We start from the raw sequence: 18,187 nt of genomic DNA, 5'->3' as shown, positions 1-18,187 counted from the left end.
TGTTATATAAAAAACAATTGTGCATTCAAATTGAAAATATAATGTAATCAAACTTCTTAAAATAAATTTAAATAAATAACAGTAATGGGCCTTCAATAATGGGCCATTGTTATATAGGTTTATAATGGCTTATTCTATTGTCAGAGTACATAGAATATCACAGAAACATGTTAATGTCATCATGTTTACTAAAAGCTTTTATTACTAAAGGGTTTGGCTCCAAGACATTATACAATAACTTTATATGAAGGAGTATCCATGAAACAGTTACAGAAGCTAAACTACTTTTATTGTGCAAAGTAGTTAAATAAACTCAAATCGAATGAATAGCCTACACATACAAACAACTTTAACATTGTTTCCCTTTCAAAACAAAATAGTTGTAAGCTAGCTAGTTGTATAAACACTACCTTGGCCACAGGTAAGTTAGGTTGTAGTGTGGTTGTAGTGGGCGACTGAACGTAGCGCCGCTGTCAGCCTCCTTCGCTGTTTGAATAATGTTAGTAGGTTGGCGGACGTATTTCAGCAAGGCAAGACCTCTTAAATCCAATGTTTTAGTCATTGCTCTGAACCCGTCTTTCTCAACGGTCTGTAGCGGGACCGTAGGTGGATTGCGTTCATAACGTTGCTCCGCTGCATGCTTGAAGTGACATGTCTTTAACGTTAGCACGGTAACGTTAGCATGGCCAAGTAACGTTAAGGTAACGTTAGAGCGACGGGCAATAACAGTGGCTAAATTGTGACCGATTTTTTTTAGAAACAAAAAACTTCGGAACAACAGACCTCTCTTGAGCACACGTCATTCTGGTGTATCTCCGGTCTTTCTTCATCCTCTAGCTAACTTTCTTCTCGGTTCTTGAACGTGCAGTACCGACCGCAGCCTCTCCCAGCTTAACCGACTGTTATGCCACCTGGCTGGCTAGCTAGGCTAGCAGCTATAATGTTACCCAGCAGGCCTTTGGGCGGTGTAGCTACATTTGTAAATGTAAAATTATTAGTGTTAGAAACTGTTTAAGTCACAAATTGTTATATGCTATGGTGTTTTATCCTTTTAAAGGGAGTTAGTTGTGGGTTATTAATTGTTGTGTTATAAAGTTACTACCATGAGTGAGAAGGGTACACAGTTAACAGGGGTCCGGGTGCTGCGACAGAGAAAAAAAAGAACTGGATCGGCCCCTGGATCTGTAAATTTTTCCGATCTAGCAAATTTTTCAATATCTGGGCCGATATCCAATCCTAATATCGGATCGGTGCACCCTACTATCAAACCTATAGCTCGAAGTCTTCTCTTTACAGTTGAAACTGAGATTTTCTTATGACCACTATTAAGCTGTGGTTGAAGCTGTCCTGTGAGCCGCCTATCACGCAAGCTGTTGACTCTCAGAAACTTGTCTTCTGATTCTGTTGTGGCTTTGCGTCTGCCAGACCTCTTCAAGTCAGAGTTTCTCCCAGTTTCTAAGTGCTTTTTGATGGTGAAGAATACTGTACTCACTGACACCTTGACTTTCTTCACAATTTCTCTGTAGGAAAGACCAACATTCTTAAGTGATATGATGGTCTGTCTCTCTTCCATTGTTAATTGCCTTTTTCCCGCCATTTTTATGGCAACACACTACTTTCTGCAGTACAATACTGTTCAAATAATGCTCACGAGGGTGTGTTCCAACAATACTTTTATACAAACAGAGGGGGTTGTAAGTATTCCAGACAAGTTGGAACACCTGTGGGAATTGGTAGCACCAACTTTCAAAGCTTGATCAACCTCCATTGCTGCAGAACAGCTTTACATTGTTTACCAATTTCTTGTTCCCTGAAAAATTATTTTTCAGTTTTGGGTAACCTTACCTTTTTCTTTTTTTTTTTTTTTTTTTTTTAAACCTCAGGCAGTTCACCACTTACCTTTGCACCATTTCAAGCTATTCATTGGTACCCTGACATGGTCATACTCAGATTCTAGTCAGAATGTGAGTCTGAAACCGCTCCATTGGACTGTGATTATGGGGCGTGTTCTAACCGAACAAGGAAAGAAAATGCCTCTGCATTCATTGCATAGACCTACAACCAATCGGAGCAACATGACTCAGCTCGACTGTCAACACAACTCAGTCACTCTTTGCACAATGCATTAGTTCGAACTTCCGACTTTTCGATTTTGTTTTTTTTAAGCTGGATATATAATTTGTTGCGTGTAAATATAAATGTGGATAACGTTAGTGATAGTGACACACTTGCTACAGTTGCATTTCTAGAGATGAATCGGCGAAAATTTTAATTTATTTATTTCTCTGATTCACGGCTTTGTTCTAACGCCGCTGAGCGCTCTCTCTCTCTTGACTCACTCCACCATATAACGCTACCGTGCTTTCGGGCGGTTGTTGAGGCTCCGCTCCGTCTAAAACTCTGCCATTTCGTAAAGCTGTTGTAATGCAGAAATAAAATGGATTAATGATAATTTTATTCATATAGTTTCTATCTGACTTGATTCTGTTACTGTTGATCATCTGTCCGACAATTTGATTGGTCCGAACAGATCTTGTTCGAGCAATAATTGCTCCTTAACGGATCAAGTCCAGACCGAACTTCCCGACCTCAAATGTTGTGGGCGGGGCTAAATTCGGCTGGCATCCAGGCTAATTCATTGGACTTGAACTGCAAAAATTTCAATAAAAAACCAAAAAAATGGGGGTGTTCTAAAACAGGGCAGTCAGGACTCACCCGGAAATGGCGAGCGGAATGAGCGTGACTAGAGTCTCTCAAAGTCTGACAAATCTTTTATAAACTGACCTTTGTTGATCTGAAATGAAGACGGATTCAGCAACTGCATGGCCTATTTCTTGCTTAAAATGTTTTCAGAAACACGTTTCGGTGAACTATTTTAGTACAATATGAGATCATATTTTGAACGGCCGCCAGGACAGTCTGGCTTTCAATTTCCGGAGAAAACAAACCCATGTGACGCGCTTGTCCAATCAGCTGCCGCTTTGCAGATTAGCGCCGCCTGCCGTTATAGAGATGTATTACGTCTCGTTTTGTCTCGTCTTTTTGGTGTGTTCTGTGCTAACGCGTGAAAACAAGTTAGCTTTACACAGCTAGCTATGCCGCGAGCGCTGCTAGCTACATCAAAGTTGGCGACAGACTGAGCCTTCCCTCTGTGATGTTTTAACCATCATAAGGAACCTGGACAACAAGGTGGGAGATTTTGGTAAACAACTTAAAGAAAGCTCCGACATGGTTGCCAGCATGATACATCAGAGGGATGTATGGATGTATGCATGTATGCTGTAAAGCCTGTTACGTAATTAGCGTATTCCAAAACTGCCGGGGCTATCGGCTCAAGCTAAACTAGCTAGTTAGCTAGGTAGCTAGCTAATGTTAACGTAATATCTTATGTGTCCCTGAGAGCCGGGTTTAGGGTTTAACACTTAATATACGATACACCCGAGGGCTGTATGCTGTAAAGCCTGTAATGTGGATGAGAGATAAAGCCATGGATGTATTAAGAGAAGCTCTGTTCACGAAACTGCAGGCTAACTTAGCATGACATAATGATTACACCTACTTGGTTGTCTAAATACATCCAATTGTTTATTTAAATAATGGTAATGGTAAAACCTCTTAAGTACAGACTACATTATTTATACTTCAAATATTCTTTTTGCAATCAGTACAAATTGTATGGTCTTTTATTTCAGATGAATCCATTCCACAAGCAAGAAAGCATTCCAGGACGGAGCGTGTGTCTGGAAGCCCTGTCTGTAAGTTAACATTTATGCATGAAGAAATCGGTCATATTTCCTACCATGGAACTACTGACACTCAAACTGGTGCATATCATGTGGCTGTTCTGTTTTTCTTTTTTTTTTTTTTTTTTTTTAGCGATTGTCTAACTGTATGTACACACCGCCGCCGATTTGAGCTTCTAAAGTTACCGGAAGTGATTCATTTTCAATGGAAGCTGGCTTTTCTCGGCTGCAAGAAGAGGCAAATCTGTCGGCGTCGCGTTTTGGGTGTTTTGAGCGACCAGAGCGTCAATCAGAAACTTGAATGTATGTCAAATATATGGTAATGAGCTATGACGCGGTTCAGCGGCAAGCAGCGGCAAACGCCAGCAACCAGTCGGAATATAGACTTCCTTCGCGCTGGCTGATTCCGGAGAAACATACAATGTAAAATTTCGTTCCTACCAAAACATTAGTTCCGACAAAAGGGAGGAAAAGCTCATAATCGCTGTTGCTGGGTTCCCTATCATTTATATGACGTTGTTTGCGTATACAGTACAGGCCAAAAGTTTGGACACACCTTCTCATTCAATGTATTTCTTTATTTTCATGACTATTTACATTGTAGATTCTCACTGAAGGCATCAAAACTATGAATGAACACATATGGAATTATGTACTTAACAAAAAAGTGTGAAATAACTGAAAACATGTCTTATATTTTAGATTCTTCAAAGTAGCCTCCCTTTGCTTTTTTGATAACTCTGCAAACCCTTGTTCTCTCAATGAGCTTCATGAGGTAGTCACCTGAAATGGTTTTCACTTCACAGGTGTGCCTTGTCAGGGTTAATTAGTGGAATTATTTCCCTTATTAATAAAAAAGCAAAGGGTGGCTACTTTGAAGAATCTAAAATATAAGACATGTTTTCAGTTATTTCACACTTTTTTGTTAAGTACATAATTCCATGTGTTCATTCGTAGTTTTGATTAGCCTCGTGAGACCGTCCTGATCTCGCGAGCTCCAGTTTTCCACTCGCAGATCAGTCTGGCATCTTGAGGCAGAGAAAATTTGGAGCCGTTAGCCAAACGACCGGGCCAATCAGCGTTGGTTTTGAGGTGGGTTAGGTGGTGATAGACAGATGGTTTATCCAATCAGCTAACTAGTATTTTCAGACAGCGGTAGCCCTAATTCTGTTAGCCGCTTGCTAATGCTTTTTTTCTCTTGGATCCTTCTTTTGGAATATGGTCCGGGAACCTGAAATGGAGCCTTTTATTCCTAAATTCTCGTTGCACGACAAATCTCCTTTACCGACATGTTGCTTGCATGCTGAACTAACGAGCTATGCTTTGCCTGCAGCAGCAGGGGAGGGCTTGTGGTTGTATTTTCATACGCTTCGTGGATCTGATTGGTTGATTTGGCCCGTCTATCACCAACATAGGTGATAAACAGATGTATCATCCAATCAGCTAACTAATATTTCCGCCCCTTCCCAAAAGTTCTCCAATGGAAAGTTCCCGGATGGATATGCCGAGCAAATGCGAAGCAATCCATCTGGCGGAGTCAGGTTAAGTTTTAATGCCTTCAGTGAGAATCTACAATGTAAATAGTCATGAAAATAAAAAGGAACCGCATTGAATGAGAAGGTGTGTCCAAACTTTTGGCCTGTACTGTAGGTACCAGTTAACGTTACCTGCCAGTCACATAGTCTCTAAACAGTCCGCTCACAGTGAAGTCCTGCACGGATCAACAGCTGGCGGCTGCTCGCTCTGCCTGCATTCTGCTGTAGTTCAGCAGCTAACGAGCAAGTTAACTGCTAACCGACACCGCTGCGACCAACAAACAATACAAATTCTGTCCTTATATATGTAATTTATAAAAGGTTTCTAGTGTCAATGTATTGGCCATGCAGTGGCTGCTTGAGCTTGTGTTGCCACGTCAGAGCGGCGAAAGTGTCAAAAAGCTTCCCCGTACTTTTTGACAAGCGTCCTTGACAGGGCGGCCAGAGCTTCTTTGCAGCTCAAGTCGGTGGCGGTGTGTACGTACAGTAATGTAACAGCATAGCTTCATCTTTTGCAATGGCATGTGCAAGAAACTCACCATAAATGAACTGACCAATATTCATATTGACTTTCTTTTTAGATGAACCAACACCACACGGTCGCCCAGAGCTGGATGGGTCTATTGTAACGCAAGCTCGGCCTGCCACTTCATCTTGGGACCCAGTTGAAGGTACAGTGGCTTTGAATTTTCCATTTCCAATTAAATACAATTTCATGACAAGGAACTTGAGAGTAACTTAACTTTTTGTTGTTGTTGTAAACAGCAGAACTCATCACACAGAGGGAGGTGACTAATCACACAGAGAGGTAAGAAGACTCACTTCAGTTGTTCACATATGAAAGTATATAATGTATAACAACTAAAACAATTAATTATTCCGTAGCCATGAGGAGATCCATTACCCGCATTGCACAGCGGATGGACACATTTGAGGAAAAGATGGATGAGCTGCTCATGCTCTTAAGGAGCTCCCAGTCACCTCTCTCTGTTCCAGTCGATGACATGTTGCTGTCGCCCTGCTTGACAGTCACTGAGCTGCAGGAGTTCGACAGGAGTCTCGGTCAACAGGAGAGGAGGAACAAAATGGTAATTAAGTGGCCCTGCCCTAAGGTAACACTATATAATTGCATAAATTCAAATATCATTATAACTGAACTGACTTCTCTTACAAAATGAGATTGTACAAGCTCTACACTTTATTCTACATGTGTAATGTTTGTATTTCTGTTTTACAGCTACTTTTGCTGACAACCCTTGGAGGTTCGACCGGAGGTACTGCCATTCGTCGCATGCTACGGCGCGTGGCAACCAATGACGTTCTAATACCGTATAGCCTGCAGGGCAGAAAGACCAAGAAGACCTTCCAGGACCTGACAATCTGCAGGGTTATAACAGTCAGGTGTTATTTTATTGTTCACATCAGTATTATGTTTAGCTTGGCTGATAAGAGGTTTTCATTTGACTTGTAACTTTGCTTCTACTTGCTACTCTAGCGGCCTCCCAGAGCAACATCCCCGTGCTGACTGCAGCAGACGTGGAGGACCCCACAGTGCTGCCCCCCCCTCACAATATCCAAAAGCCCAGTGTCAAAGGTGGACTCATTCAAGTTTCTGGGCTCCATCATTTCCTAGGACCTAAAGTGGGAGTCCAACATCCTTAAAAAGGCTCAGCAGAGGATGTACTTCCTACGTTAACTGCGGAAGCATGGCCTACCACAAGAGCCATTGGCCATCTTCTATACTGCTGCCATCCTCCTGCCTCCTCCCCTCTGGCAGGAGCTACAGATCCCACAAAAACCAGACACAAGAGCAGCTTCTTTACCACTGCCATCACTCTCCTGAACTGCTGATAAGTGGGGTCATCCCCACTTTGGCCATTCACCTACACATTACATACTTTATCATTCCAATATGGACACTACACACTACTATCTTGCACACTACATTTGCACTATTACTTTGCACTCTACATCCCACTCCATGTGTACTTGTATTGATATTATGTCTTATTTGTATAGTTGTATTTTTTGTATATTGTGCTTATGTGCCTATATGTATGTTGTCTCTATTGTACAGTATGTGTCTATATGACCAATAAAACTGATTCTTATTCATATATATGTGTATATATGTTATTTTTTGATACCATGATTGTTAGTTTTTTTTTAAAGGTTAGGGGAATGTAAAAAAGAATGTTAGCGGAATGTTCTCTACACGTTGCAGCGGTAGGGGAATGTTACGGGAACGTTCTCTAAAGGTAAACGGACTTTCTATTACAACCAAAACATAACCAAACCGAACATTCTGGGAACCAAAAATTGTTAGCTGGGATATGGCTACTTAATATGTACGTGAACGACGCAGTCATTATTTTCGCGTTATTTATTCTTGATGATGAGGCTGGTTGTATTATTTTGCAACAGCATCGTTTCATTGCAAATGAGGCATACAAGATGAATGTGTGGCCTGCTTATCAGTCCATTCATCATTAAAAGCTTGGGTTTTTCACATCAACTTTTCGCTTAAGCCTGTTTGACAGTGACATTTTTACCTGACAATTGGCCTTTCTTTCTGCAAGCATTTTAAAGCTATCATGACACTGCCTATTACAATGACGTTTCCATAATCATAGACTTTAACCATCACTCCTCAGTGAACTGCCTCCTAGTCTGAGATCATTTTCTAGTTAAAAAGCCAGTTATCATTATGGAGTTTCCATGTTTTTTTAGGAATTTGCTCAAACTAATACATGTAAAAAAAAATATAGCATTACTTCAGTTAGAAAGTGAAAATATTGAACAAGAATAGGCGTTTTAGGTATAAATACATTTAATTTTCTTTAATTGGAAGTCCGGACCCCGGTCTGCTTAGAAAAAATTCTGGCCCTTGGAAAAATGTAGTTGATGCCCCCTCTCCTAGTGGAACACAAGAGGATCTGCTCTAAGGAAGGGCTGGACCCGAATATTCATTCTGTGGGTTGGTATTCAATTTGAAAATTTGACATTCGAATATTCGTTGTTGTTTTTTTTATTTGTTTTTTTGCACAGCCTGGCATCCCCCTCCAAACTGTTCTCATTCGCGCTTGAATATGTTCGAAATATAATACTGTCTTTTACAATTTTCTTATATAGTCTAGCCATTTTAGGATGGACAACCCAGCCTCGTTATACTTAATAAATATATTTGCTTCTTCTTGGACTACTAAAGTGTTCCTGCAACGGGAGTATTCTCTGGCTAGAGCGCATGCCTGAGTTTGTATTTTGGGTTAAGCTGCGTTGCTTTGACATTGTGGAAAAAAATAATAGAAACAAAATGTATTATTATTTTTACCCGTTATCAATCTAAATTAATCTACTGCGAAATATAGGAAACTTTGAGATTTTACTGGGACGTCACGTCACATGCCCCAGTTAAAACGCCCATGAGTTGAACGTCATTACCGTAACGATTCAGCGAAAAAAAGACAAAAATGCCAAAGACTTCATCTGTGTGGGAGAACTTTAAATTAAGTGAGGACAAGACAAAGGCAGAGTGTCAAATATGCAATTTGAAACTGGCCTACCACAACAGCACATCAAGCTTGAGAAATCACCTGAGTTCTGCAAGTAGAACGAGCTGCTTTTATCCGCCATTTACACGTGATACAAATGTGCACTTCATTTTCATGGAAAATAACCTGACTTGCGAATAGGCTACGGCAGTTAATGACTAACAGTAAAAACGTAGCCTACTGTAGCCCAGCCTAGTAATAATTTGTCTATATCGGTACATCCCCAGCTATCGCATTCGCAGCCATCAACATCCTCAACCACACCAAAAACTACAATTCCGAAAACCAATAATGGAGAAAAGAGAGAGAAATGACAGATGCCATAGTGGAGTTCATCGCAATGGATATGAGACCTATTAATGTCTTTGAAGGCGAAGGCTTCAGAAAATTAAGAAGATGGAGCCCGACTACACTGTCCCAAACCACTCCAGTATTTCAAACGCCCTGTCTCTAAAGTACAGCGATCTGCGAGGCCAAATTTCTGCTGTCGTTACAAACTCAACAGCCTTGAGTTTCACAACGGACATTTGGACCTCGGTGAGTATGGAGGCGTACATGGCTCTCACCTGTCACTTTATCACTCAGGAGTGGGAACTCTCTGACTGTTTGGGAAACCAAAGCATTTGAGCTGAGCCATACGGGAATCAACATTGCACAACAGCTTGGAGATGCGGCGGACGCCTTCGCCATTCCAAATTATAAGCGAGTAGCTGTTGTCCACGACAATGCCAGCAATATGAAGCTGTGCACCAAGATTCTGAAGAAAGAACCGGAGAAATGGGGCAACGTTCAAGGGGTCTGCTGCTCAGGACACACGCTACAGCTGTGCATAAATACAGCTCTAAAACTGGACCGAATACGTCGCACAGTTGCGGCTGCCAGGAATCTCGTGGGACACTTAAAAAAAAGTGCAAAGGTTACAGCTGCTTTGAAAGAAAAACAAACGTTATAGAGCACAAACTAATTCAAGATGTCGCTACTCGTTGGAACTCTACGTGTGAAATGCTTAAAGTGATGGTTCGGAGTAATTTCACCCTAGGGTCCTTTGCACCATGACCTCGAGCCAAACACCCCCCCAGAAGCTTTTTTCAGCTGGGTCTAACATTGGGAGAGTTAGCGTGAAACAGCGTTATCAGCTGAATAGCTTAGCGCGGGGCTAATGGACCCACGTTTGTATCTCGTAAATGCCCCCACTAATAATGCCCGAAATGATACCAAATGTCTACTGTAGTACAAATAGGTTATGTACTCATAAAACGATGGATTGGAAAGTTTGTAAGTACACCAGAAGTTTATGTAAATAACACTTGCCTGCTGGCTTCTGCTCTCTTCTGTTGTTGTTGCTGCTGTAAGACGAGTGCTTAGGGCCGTCTACAAATTACAACACCGAAAAGAGATGCAACACAAATATTTTTTAATTTAACTTTTTTTTTTAACTAAGTGCTGTAGTATAACTAGCAGGAGACAAGTAATAACTGAGGTAAGTTTGGAGACATTACCTTATTTAATCATTAAATTAATAAATATTTTTGTTTTATCTCTTTTCGGTGTAGTAATTTGTAGACGGCCCTAAGCACTTGGCTAAGTGCAGGTAGCAGCAGCAGCAGCAACCGAGAGCAGAAGAGAGCAGGCAAGTGTTCATAAACTTCTGGTGTACTTACAAACTTTCCAATCCATCGTTTTATGAGTGCATAACCTATTTGTACTAGTGTAGAAGTTTGGTATCATTTCGGGCATTATTAGTGGGGTCATTTACGAGATACAAACGTGGGTCCATTAGCCCCCCGCGCTAATAAGCTATTCAGCTGATAACGCTACTCTACGCTAACTCTCCCAATGTTAGACCCAGGTGAAAAAAGCTTCTGGTTTTTTTTTTTTGGCTCATGGTCATGGTGCAAAGGACCCTAGGGTGAAATTACTCCGAACCATCACTTTAACCGACTGGTGGAGCGACGGTGGACAGTGACAGCTGTTTTGTCAGATCCCAGCATCACGAAGAAAGGAGATTGCACCCTTGACTTGACAGCAGACCAGTGGAAACCCTAATTACACTCACAGAACTACTTTCACAGGAGGCAAATTTATCGTTGTATGCAACAGTGCCAATGCTCTTCAACCTGAAGAAACGCCACCTGTCACCGGAGGAGGATGACAGCCCTGCCATCAGAGAAATGAAGAAGACCATCGTCACGGAGATCAATAGCAGATGGCAACTGTTAAGTTTGGAACCCGGCAGCATCTACCTCCTTTCTTCAGCACTAGACCAGCGATTCAAGCACCTTAAGTTTCTTGAGAACGAGAAGAAGGACCTGGTCTACATTGAGGTTAGACTGATATTTTATATTTAAATTAGTAAATAATTTAAATGTAATTAATATGATTATTATGCCACACTAGGCTACTTTATCTTGTGCACAACGCTACGCTAGATCTGACTAAGAAAATGCTATTGGATTTTAAGGTTGTCCGCCTGGCTGAACATCTGCACCAGCAACAGACCGTTCCGGAGATGGAAGATGGAAAACAGCAGGAGATTGCAATGCTGATGCAGTCCGATGATGATGAAGAGGAAGAAGAACATGGAGCCAGCGCAAAGAAAGAGATGGATCAATATTTGAAATACACTACTAATGTACAGTCAGGCCCACTTGCATGGTAGAAACATGACCGCTAACCCTTTTATTTTATTTAAACTGTTCTTTAATTGAAATGTGTGATGCTTGAAATTGTTATTGTTATTGCTACCATGTTCTTTATTACAGATCGTTGAGTTATTTTTCGTTTTTCTTTATTTAAATTTCGTTTCTCTTTACTTAAATTTCGTTTCTCTTTATTTAAATTTCGTTATTTTTTATTTAAATCTACTCTGTGTCAGTAATTTGTTAGTGAGAAACATATAGACTACCTTTATTAAAAATATTTCTTAAGTTAACAGATCTGTGTGTGTGTGTGTGTGTGTGTGTGTGTGTGTGTGTTTTATATCGTAGTGAAGTCTCCGTTCTCGGGGCATATAAGCCCTGCTCACGTGAGGCACGCCGCTTCCTGCTCGCGCTGTTCTGTTGTTTATTAAAAGTTTATTAATTCTGAACGCGTCTGGTCTGTCAATCTATATTGCACCAAATACGACACTGCACTCCCTTGTGAAGTCGTTTGGATGAAAGGTTCTCAAAATAATCAAAATGCAAACAGACAGACACATAGAGATTCTTGCCTTTATTAAAGATAATATGTTCAGCCCCCTCTGTCCGAAGCTTCGAATATTCGATGCTCATTACTATCGAAGCTTCGAAGCTCAAAAAATGGTATTCGGATCAGCCCTACTCTAAGGGGGAGTGAGTAAAGGCACAAGTTGTTTAGGCCTACTTGTTCCCCTAGTGTTTACATAATTTGTGAAGTATTGTTTTTAACTGTGAAATGAGGAATTAAAGTAATAAAGTGTGAGTAATAAAGGTTACTAGGCACTTTTTTTATTCTGAATGTATGTTATGTTTTTTTAATATTTGCACTGTCATGACAGCGACAGTGCTGTCGTTCTTCTATGTTGCATCTTCAAAAGTGCACAATAAAATGTGACACTGAATTTGAAACGGCACATTGTAATTTCTGCATCTATTATCAAAGTATTTATTAGTAATACAATGGAAATTAGTAGAAATGTGAAAATTTGGTTAGCATGTTGATTTATGGTGTGTGCCCCTAAATTTTCTGATTGTGCCCCTAAAATTTTCAGTTGGGGGCCACTGTGCTCCTAGTGAAAAAAGTTAGTCTAGAGCCCTGGGATCACCACTTGTAAATGTATTATGGAGTGCAACATGATGATTGTCACTGAAACATGGTAACAACAGCGCTGTGCAACAGCATGTGTGGACGATGAGTGTGAGGCTATGATAGTAAGACATAAGAGTGTAGCTCAAATTCATGTGTGACCCACACACACATTGGCCAACTCTGGCAGTCTCGCTCTCGCCATCTTTTCAACATGAAATAAAAAAGTCATCAAATTTGCAGGTTGCACATATACAAGTAGTTTTAGAAATAACTCAAAAAATGGTTGCAAAATGTAGTCTGGAACCCTGTGTTGAAGACACACAGTCAGAGTTTTATCGACCGCTAGTGGCATCACAAAATTTGACCGCCACCTCCTAATTTTCTAAGCAGGGAAAAACCCTGTTGTAGCCGCAGCATTGTTGCGGTTTTCAGTGTGTGTTGCTGCTCTGACCAGTCTCTTTATTTTATCATTTTAGGGCCGAAACATGCCGATGGGAAGAAAATCATTTCAAGGACATTAACTTTCACCATTAAGCCAGTGAAATGAGTTCTTCAGAAGAGGTGAGATCAAATGGAAATGAACGTTAACCAGTATTTTGTCATGACCACATGCACCACAATGGCCATCACACACACCGCACTGCCTGTCAGGTCACACACCAATATGATTGCTCCCTAAAGCACCTGTTCACTCAGCATATCAACAGTGATTTCATACCCACCACTCCACTGCTCTGTGTCTCTATGAAACAGGTGCACTGTTTTACCCTCTACCATTCTTTCTATTGGCGTTGAACAACTGACGACAAAATTAAACACTTCATACTGTGTCAGCGGCACAGGCAAACACGTTAGTGACCCAAAAGGTTGTGCTGTGTGGGATGGCCAAAAGCCCAAGAGTTACCATTGGGCTAGGTTTGTTTTTCTTTTTCTTAACCCTTATTTTGTCTTGTCCCATCAATCATGCACGCTGTAAAGCTTAAAATATAACTTATCACCCAATTCTGTGTTACATCTTCTAGCCAACGTCATTCCAACTTATTCCCATTACCACTTATGTTGGTCAATGAACCTCATTTATATGAAATTATACCTAATTGTTGCAAAAAAGCACTAAGTTATGAATTATTTTGACAAATTAAAATTAGAGAACGTTTGTTAATAGATCATCACATACATCAACAGATTCAGTCAGGATGCTGTTTTGAAACCATTTTATGATTTTAAATGGCAGCAAATAATCACATCTCTGGTCTAGGAAGATATGCTGTCAGCAGCAAGGCAGTGTGTTGCTATATCTGGTTTCTTCCTCTCTGAGTGACAGTGGTTAAGAAAAGCAGCAAGTGATGATGAGGCAAATGAAGATGGTGTTTAAACATGGCTGCTGCACTCACTTGATTTAGTCAAGCTTGAACATATTGTTAAGACAAAACATGAAATGCTCACTCAATAGGAGAGGTAATGCCAGCTGGCATTCTGGTTTGTTGATGAAATATAATGTATGTGAATAACTTTTTTATGATACATGTGTAACAAGAAGCATGGAAATCCAATTGAATAGCAGTGCGCTCAATCAAAATTGTCTTGGGACTTCATGGTGCACTTAGGTACACCTCGTAAAGTCATGATGCATGCAAATAATGCATGTTTTTAAAGTAATTGTTAGAAATGTAATGGTATTAAGTACTCATATGGGTACTCTGTATCGGCAAATACCCAAATGTAATTACTTGTACTTGGTCTGAAAAAAAGTGGTATCTGTGAATCCCTAGATATTTTTCAACCACTTTCAAGAGCTGCCAGCTGAAAGTAACATTTCTCTGTCCCAAACCAACAAGTTGTAAACAAAGGTTCTAAGGGGAAAAGCCAAAAATGTAGTAGCTTTAACAGTTTTACATGTGAAGTTCCATAGTACGTATTTTATTCAGGTAAAAAAGAGAGTTCTGTGTGCTTCTGCAGACCACAACAATCCAGGTGCAACCAAGGCAGGACAAAACAGTGTAAAGTAACAAACAATTTGCTGGTGCAACACAGATGTCTTCTTACTTCATAGATTTATTTTTTAAGGTGCACAACAGTGACAGTGAATTTTTTTTTTTTTGTTACTTTATGTATTTTATTATTTCTCTCTTTTTCTCAGTTGAAACAGACGGACAGCGACAGGAGCCGACCTCATCAGTGTCAGGAATGTGGGAAATGTTTCAGTCGGATCTGCAGTCTGAGAAGACATGAGCTCACTCACTCTGCAGATAAACTGTTCCACTGTGAACAATGTGACCGCAGTTTCAGCCAACTAAAGAAATACAAGCTCCACCTGCACAGCCACACTGAAGACAAATCATCTTGCTGTGAACAGTGTGGGAGGCACTTCAACAACCAGAGTTCATACAAAAAGCACCTGCGGGACCACACCGGCCCCTACCAGTGTGACCAGTGTGAAAAGACTTTCAGTTACTTCAGTATCTACAAGATCCACATGCGTGTCCACACTAAAGAGAAGCCATACTGCTGTGACCAGTGTCCCAAGAGCTTTAGTTTTTTAAGTTCGTACAAGCGACACCAGCTGAGCCACAGCGGAGAGAAGCCGTACCAGTGTGACTTCTGTGGAAAGAGTTTCACTCAGTCAGGCCATTTTAGTCTGCATCTGCGCAACCACACTGGAGAGAAACCGTATGAGTGTGGCCAATGTGAAAAGAGTTTCAGTGACTTAAGTAGTTACAAGATCCACCTGCGTGTCCACTCAGGAGAGAAACCATACCGATGTAACCAGTGTGGCAGGAGCTTCTCTCAGTTGGGCAATTACAAATCACATTTGCGTATTCACACCGGGGAAAAACCATTCCGCTGTGAACTCTGTGAGAAAAGCTTCTCCATTTCAAAAACGTACAAACAGCATGTGCGTACCCACACGGGAGAGAAACCGCACCAGTGTAAAGACTGTGGGAAAGGTTTTGGTCGCCTGAGTAACTACATGCGTCACCTTCGTATCCATACCGGAGAGCAGCCATTCAGCTGTGACCAATGCGGGAAATGTTTTAACAGTTCCTATAGTTACAGCCGACACCTGCGTGTGCACACTGGAGAGAAACCTTACTGGTGTTCACAGTGTAAGAGACTGTTCACCCGGTCCCAGTCCTTAAAGAAACACCGCTGCGTTGCAATAGATGAAGAAGCACCACTGAGCTGCTCACCAACAGCAGCAACAAATGATGACGACCAGCAATGAATGCCACTATAAGCATGTGGTTGTTGTTACACGTTCTGTCCACTAGAGGGACTTCCAGCATCAGCTTGGCCTTGAAGGGGATCTAGCTACGTCATGGCGCATTGCATTTCTAGAACGCCGCTCTCTGTTTACATTATTTTCCACTACTCTCACAGCGACAAACACAAATCTACAGAGAACTCTATTATGAAACATTATCTAACAAGTGTATTGAAGCAGCTCTGTTGTAGAGGCTAACGGTGCTTGGTTAGCACGATGACATTGTGTTAGAAAGCACAGCCGAAACGATTTGTCATAAACTAAGTAACAATAGTGTTAGCCACGATGCTAATGGAATTGATAACTAAGCCAAACGGTGCTGTCACTACTATTATAGTGATTTAAAAGCAACCTGTTTCTTGCAGATTGTCACGTTACTGAGAATACAGTATTAGAAGGTAATAAAAGAAGTCAAAGCTAACTCTGACAGCTGTAGGGCAGCTAACATTAACTTTAACTGTCTCCATGAAGATCCCAGCTAAGCCCCTATAACTCGCGACGCAGTTAAGAAACCAGAACGAGCTAGCTAATGATAACATAAGCATTTTGGCTCAGTGGATGTCGATTTTAAATTCATGTTAAAACTATTTCCTATTCTTCTTCTGATTTCCAGCTGCAGCCTGTCACTCACCCCTGTACTAACGTTACATGGTACGTAACGTTGGCTCATAATGCCTTGTGTTTCTCACTCCCGTAACTTATTGTTTGTCAGATGTGACATGGGGAGATTAGCTAACGTTAGCCAACCTATTTATTAAAAAAAATTACATTTGAATAGTAATTTTAGTATTACAATATAGATTTTTTTTTTACTATTCAGATTTTATTCGACTTTCGGAATTTGTTCCGACAGCCCTAGTGTGTGTGTGTTCATGGTGAGGAAGCAACTCCTCAGCCCGTTCAACAGTGTGGCTTACAGTGAGGAAAATAAGTATTTGAACACCCTGCTATTTTGCAAGTTCTCCCACTTAGATATCATAGAGGGGTCTGAAATTGTCATCGTAGGTGCATGTCCACTGTGAGAGACATAATCAAAAAAAAAAAATCCAGAACTCACAATGTATGATTATTTAACTATTTATTTGTATGATACAGCTGCAAATAAGTATTTGAACACCTGAGAAAATCAATGTTAATGTTTGGTACAGTAGCCTTTGTTTGCAATTACAGAGGTCAAACGTTTCCTGTAGTTTTTCACCAGGTTTGCACACACTGCAGCAGGGATTTTGGCCCACTCCTCCACACAGATCTTCTCTAGATCAGTCAAGTTTCTGGGCTGTCGCTGAGAAACACGGAGTTTGAGCTCCCTCCAAAGATTCTCTATTGGGTTAAGGTCTGGAGACTGGCTAGGCCACGCCAGAACCTTGATATGCTTCTTACAGAGCCACTCCTTGGTTATCCTGGCTGTGTGCTTCGGGTCATTGTCATATTGGAAGACCCAGCCTTGACCCATCGTCAATGCTCTAACTGAGAGAAGGAGGTTGTTCCCCAAAATCTCGCAATACATGGCCCCTGTCTTCCTCTCCTTAATACAGTGCAGTCGCCCTGTCCCATGTGCAGAAAAACACCCCCAAAGCATGATGCTACCACCCCCATGCTTCCCAGTAGGGATGGTGTTCTTGGGATGGTACTCATCATTCTTCTTCCTCCAAACACAGTTAGTGGAATTATGACCAAAAAGTTCTATTTTGGTCTGGATTATCCAAATGGTCATTGGCAAACTTAAGACGGGCCTTGACATGTGCTGGTTTAAGCAGGAGAACCTTCCGTGCCATGCATGATTTCAAACCATGACGTCTTAGTGTATTACCAACAGTAACCTTGGAAACGGTGGTCCCAGCTCTTTTTAGGTCATTGACCAGCTCCTCCCGTGTAGTTCTGGGCTGATTTCTCACCTTTCTTAGGATCATTGAGACCCCACGAGGTGAGATCTTGCATGGAGCCCCAGTCCGAGGGAGATTGACGGTCATGTTTAGCTTCTTCCATTTTATAATGATTGCTCCAACAGTGGACCTTTTTTCACCAATCTGCTTGGCAATTTCCTGCCTTGTGGAGGTGTACAATTTTGTCTCTAGTGTCTTTGGACAGCTCTTTGGTCTTGGCTTGTATGGGGTGGACAGGTGTCTTTATGCAGCTAACGACCTCAAACAAGTGCATCTAATTTAGGATAATAAATGGAGTGGAGGTGGACATTTTAAAGGCAGACTAACAGGTCTTTGAGGGTCAGAATTCTAGCTGATAGACAGATGTTCAAATACTTATTTGCAGCTATATCATACAAATAAATAGTTAAAAAATTATATATTGTGATTTCTTTTTTTTTTT

At 41.0% G+C, this 18,187-nt stretch overlaps 1 protein-coding gene across 6 annotated transcripts in view; it reads left to right on the top strand.

Moving 5' to 3' along the window:
• The window catches only part of LOC114571872 (zinc finger protein 239-like), a 34,989-nt gene extending 18,835 nt beyond the window's left edge, over nucleotides 1-16,154 (top strand). For 2 of the 6 annotated variants that reach the window (XM_028603120.1, XM_028603131.1), the window contains exons 2-3: nucleotides 13,074-13,158; nucleotides 14,738-16,154. In XM_028603120.1, the coding sequence (XP_028458921.1) occupies nucleotides 13,141-13,158; nucleotides 14,738-15,823 (1,104 nt within the window). In that variant the 5' untranslated portion in view covers nucleotides 13,074-13,140 and the 3' untranslated portion in view covers nucleotides 15,824-16,154. Of the gene's footprint in view, nucleotides 1-3,692; nucleotides 3,756-5,859; nucleotides 5,950-6,043; nucleotides 6,087-6,163; nucleotides 6,391-6,515; nucleotides 7,319-13,073; nucleotides 13,159-14,737 lie in introns of those variants that run through there. The other 4 variants (XR_003694714.1, XR_003694715.1, XR_003694716.1 and 1 more) reach the window with 4 other exon arrangements.
• Nucleotides 16,155-18,187: the final 2,033 nt, after the last annotated feature.

Source organism: Perca flavescens, chromosome 2 (assembly GCF_004354835.1).
Source record: "Perca flavescens isolate YP-PL-M2 chromosome 2, PFLA_1.0, whole genome shotgun sequence".
Taxonomy (NCBI): Eukaryota; Metazoa; Chordata; class Actinopteri; order Perciformes; family Percidae; genus Perca; species Perca flavescens.
Note: the sequence above shows the minus strand (reverse complement) of the source record. Positions and strands in the feature narration are given on the sequence as shown.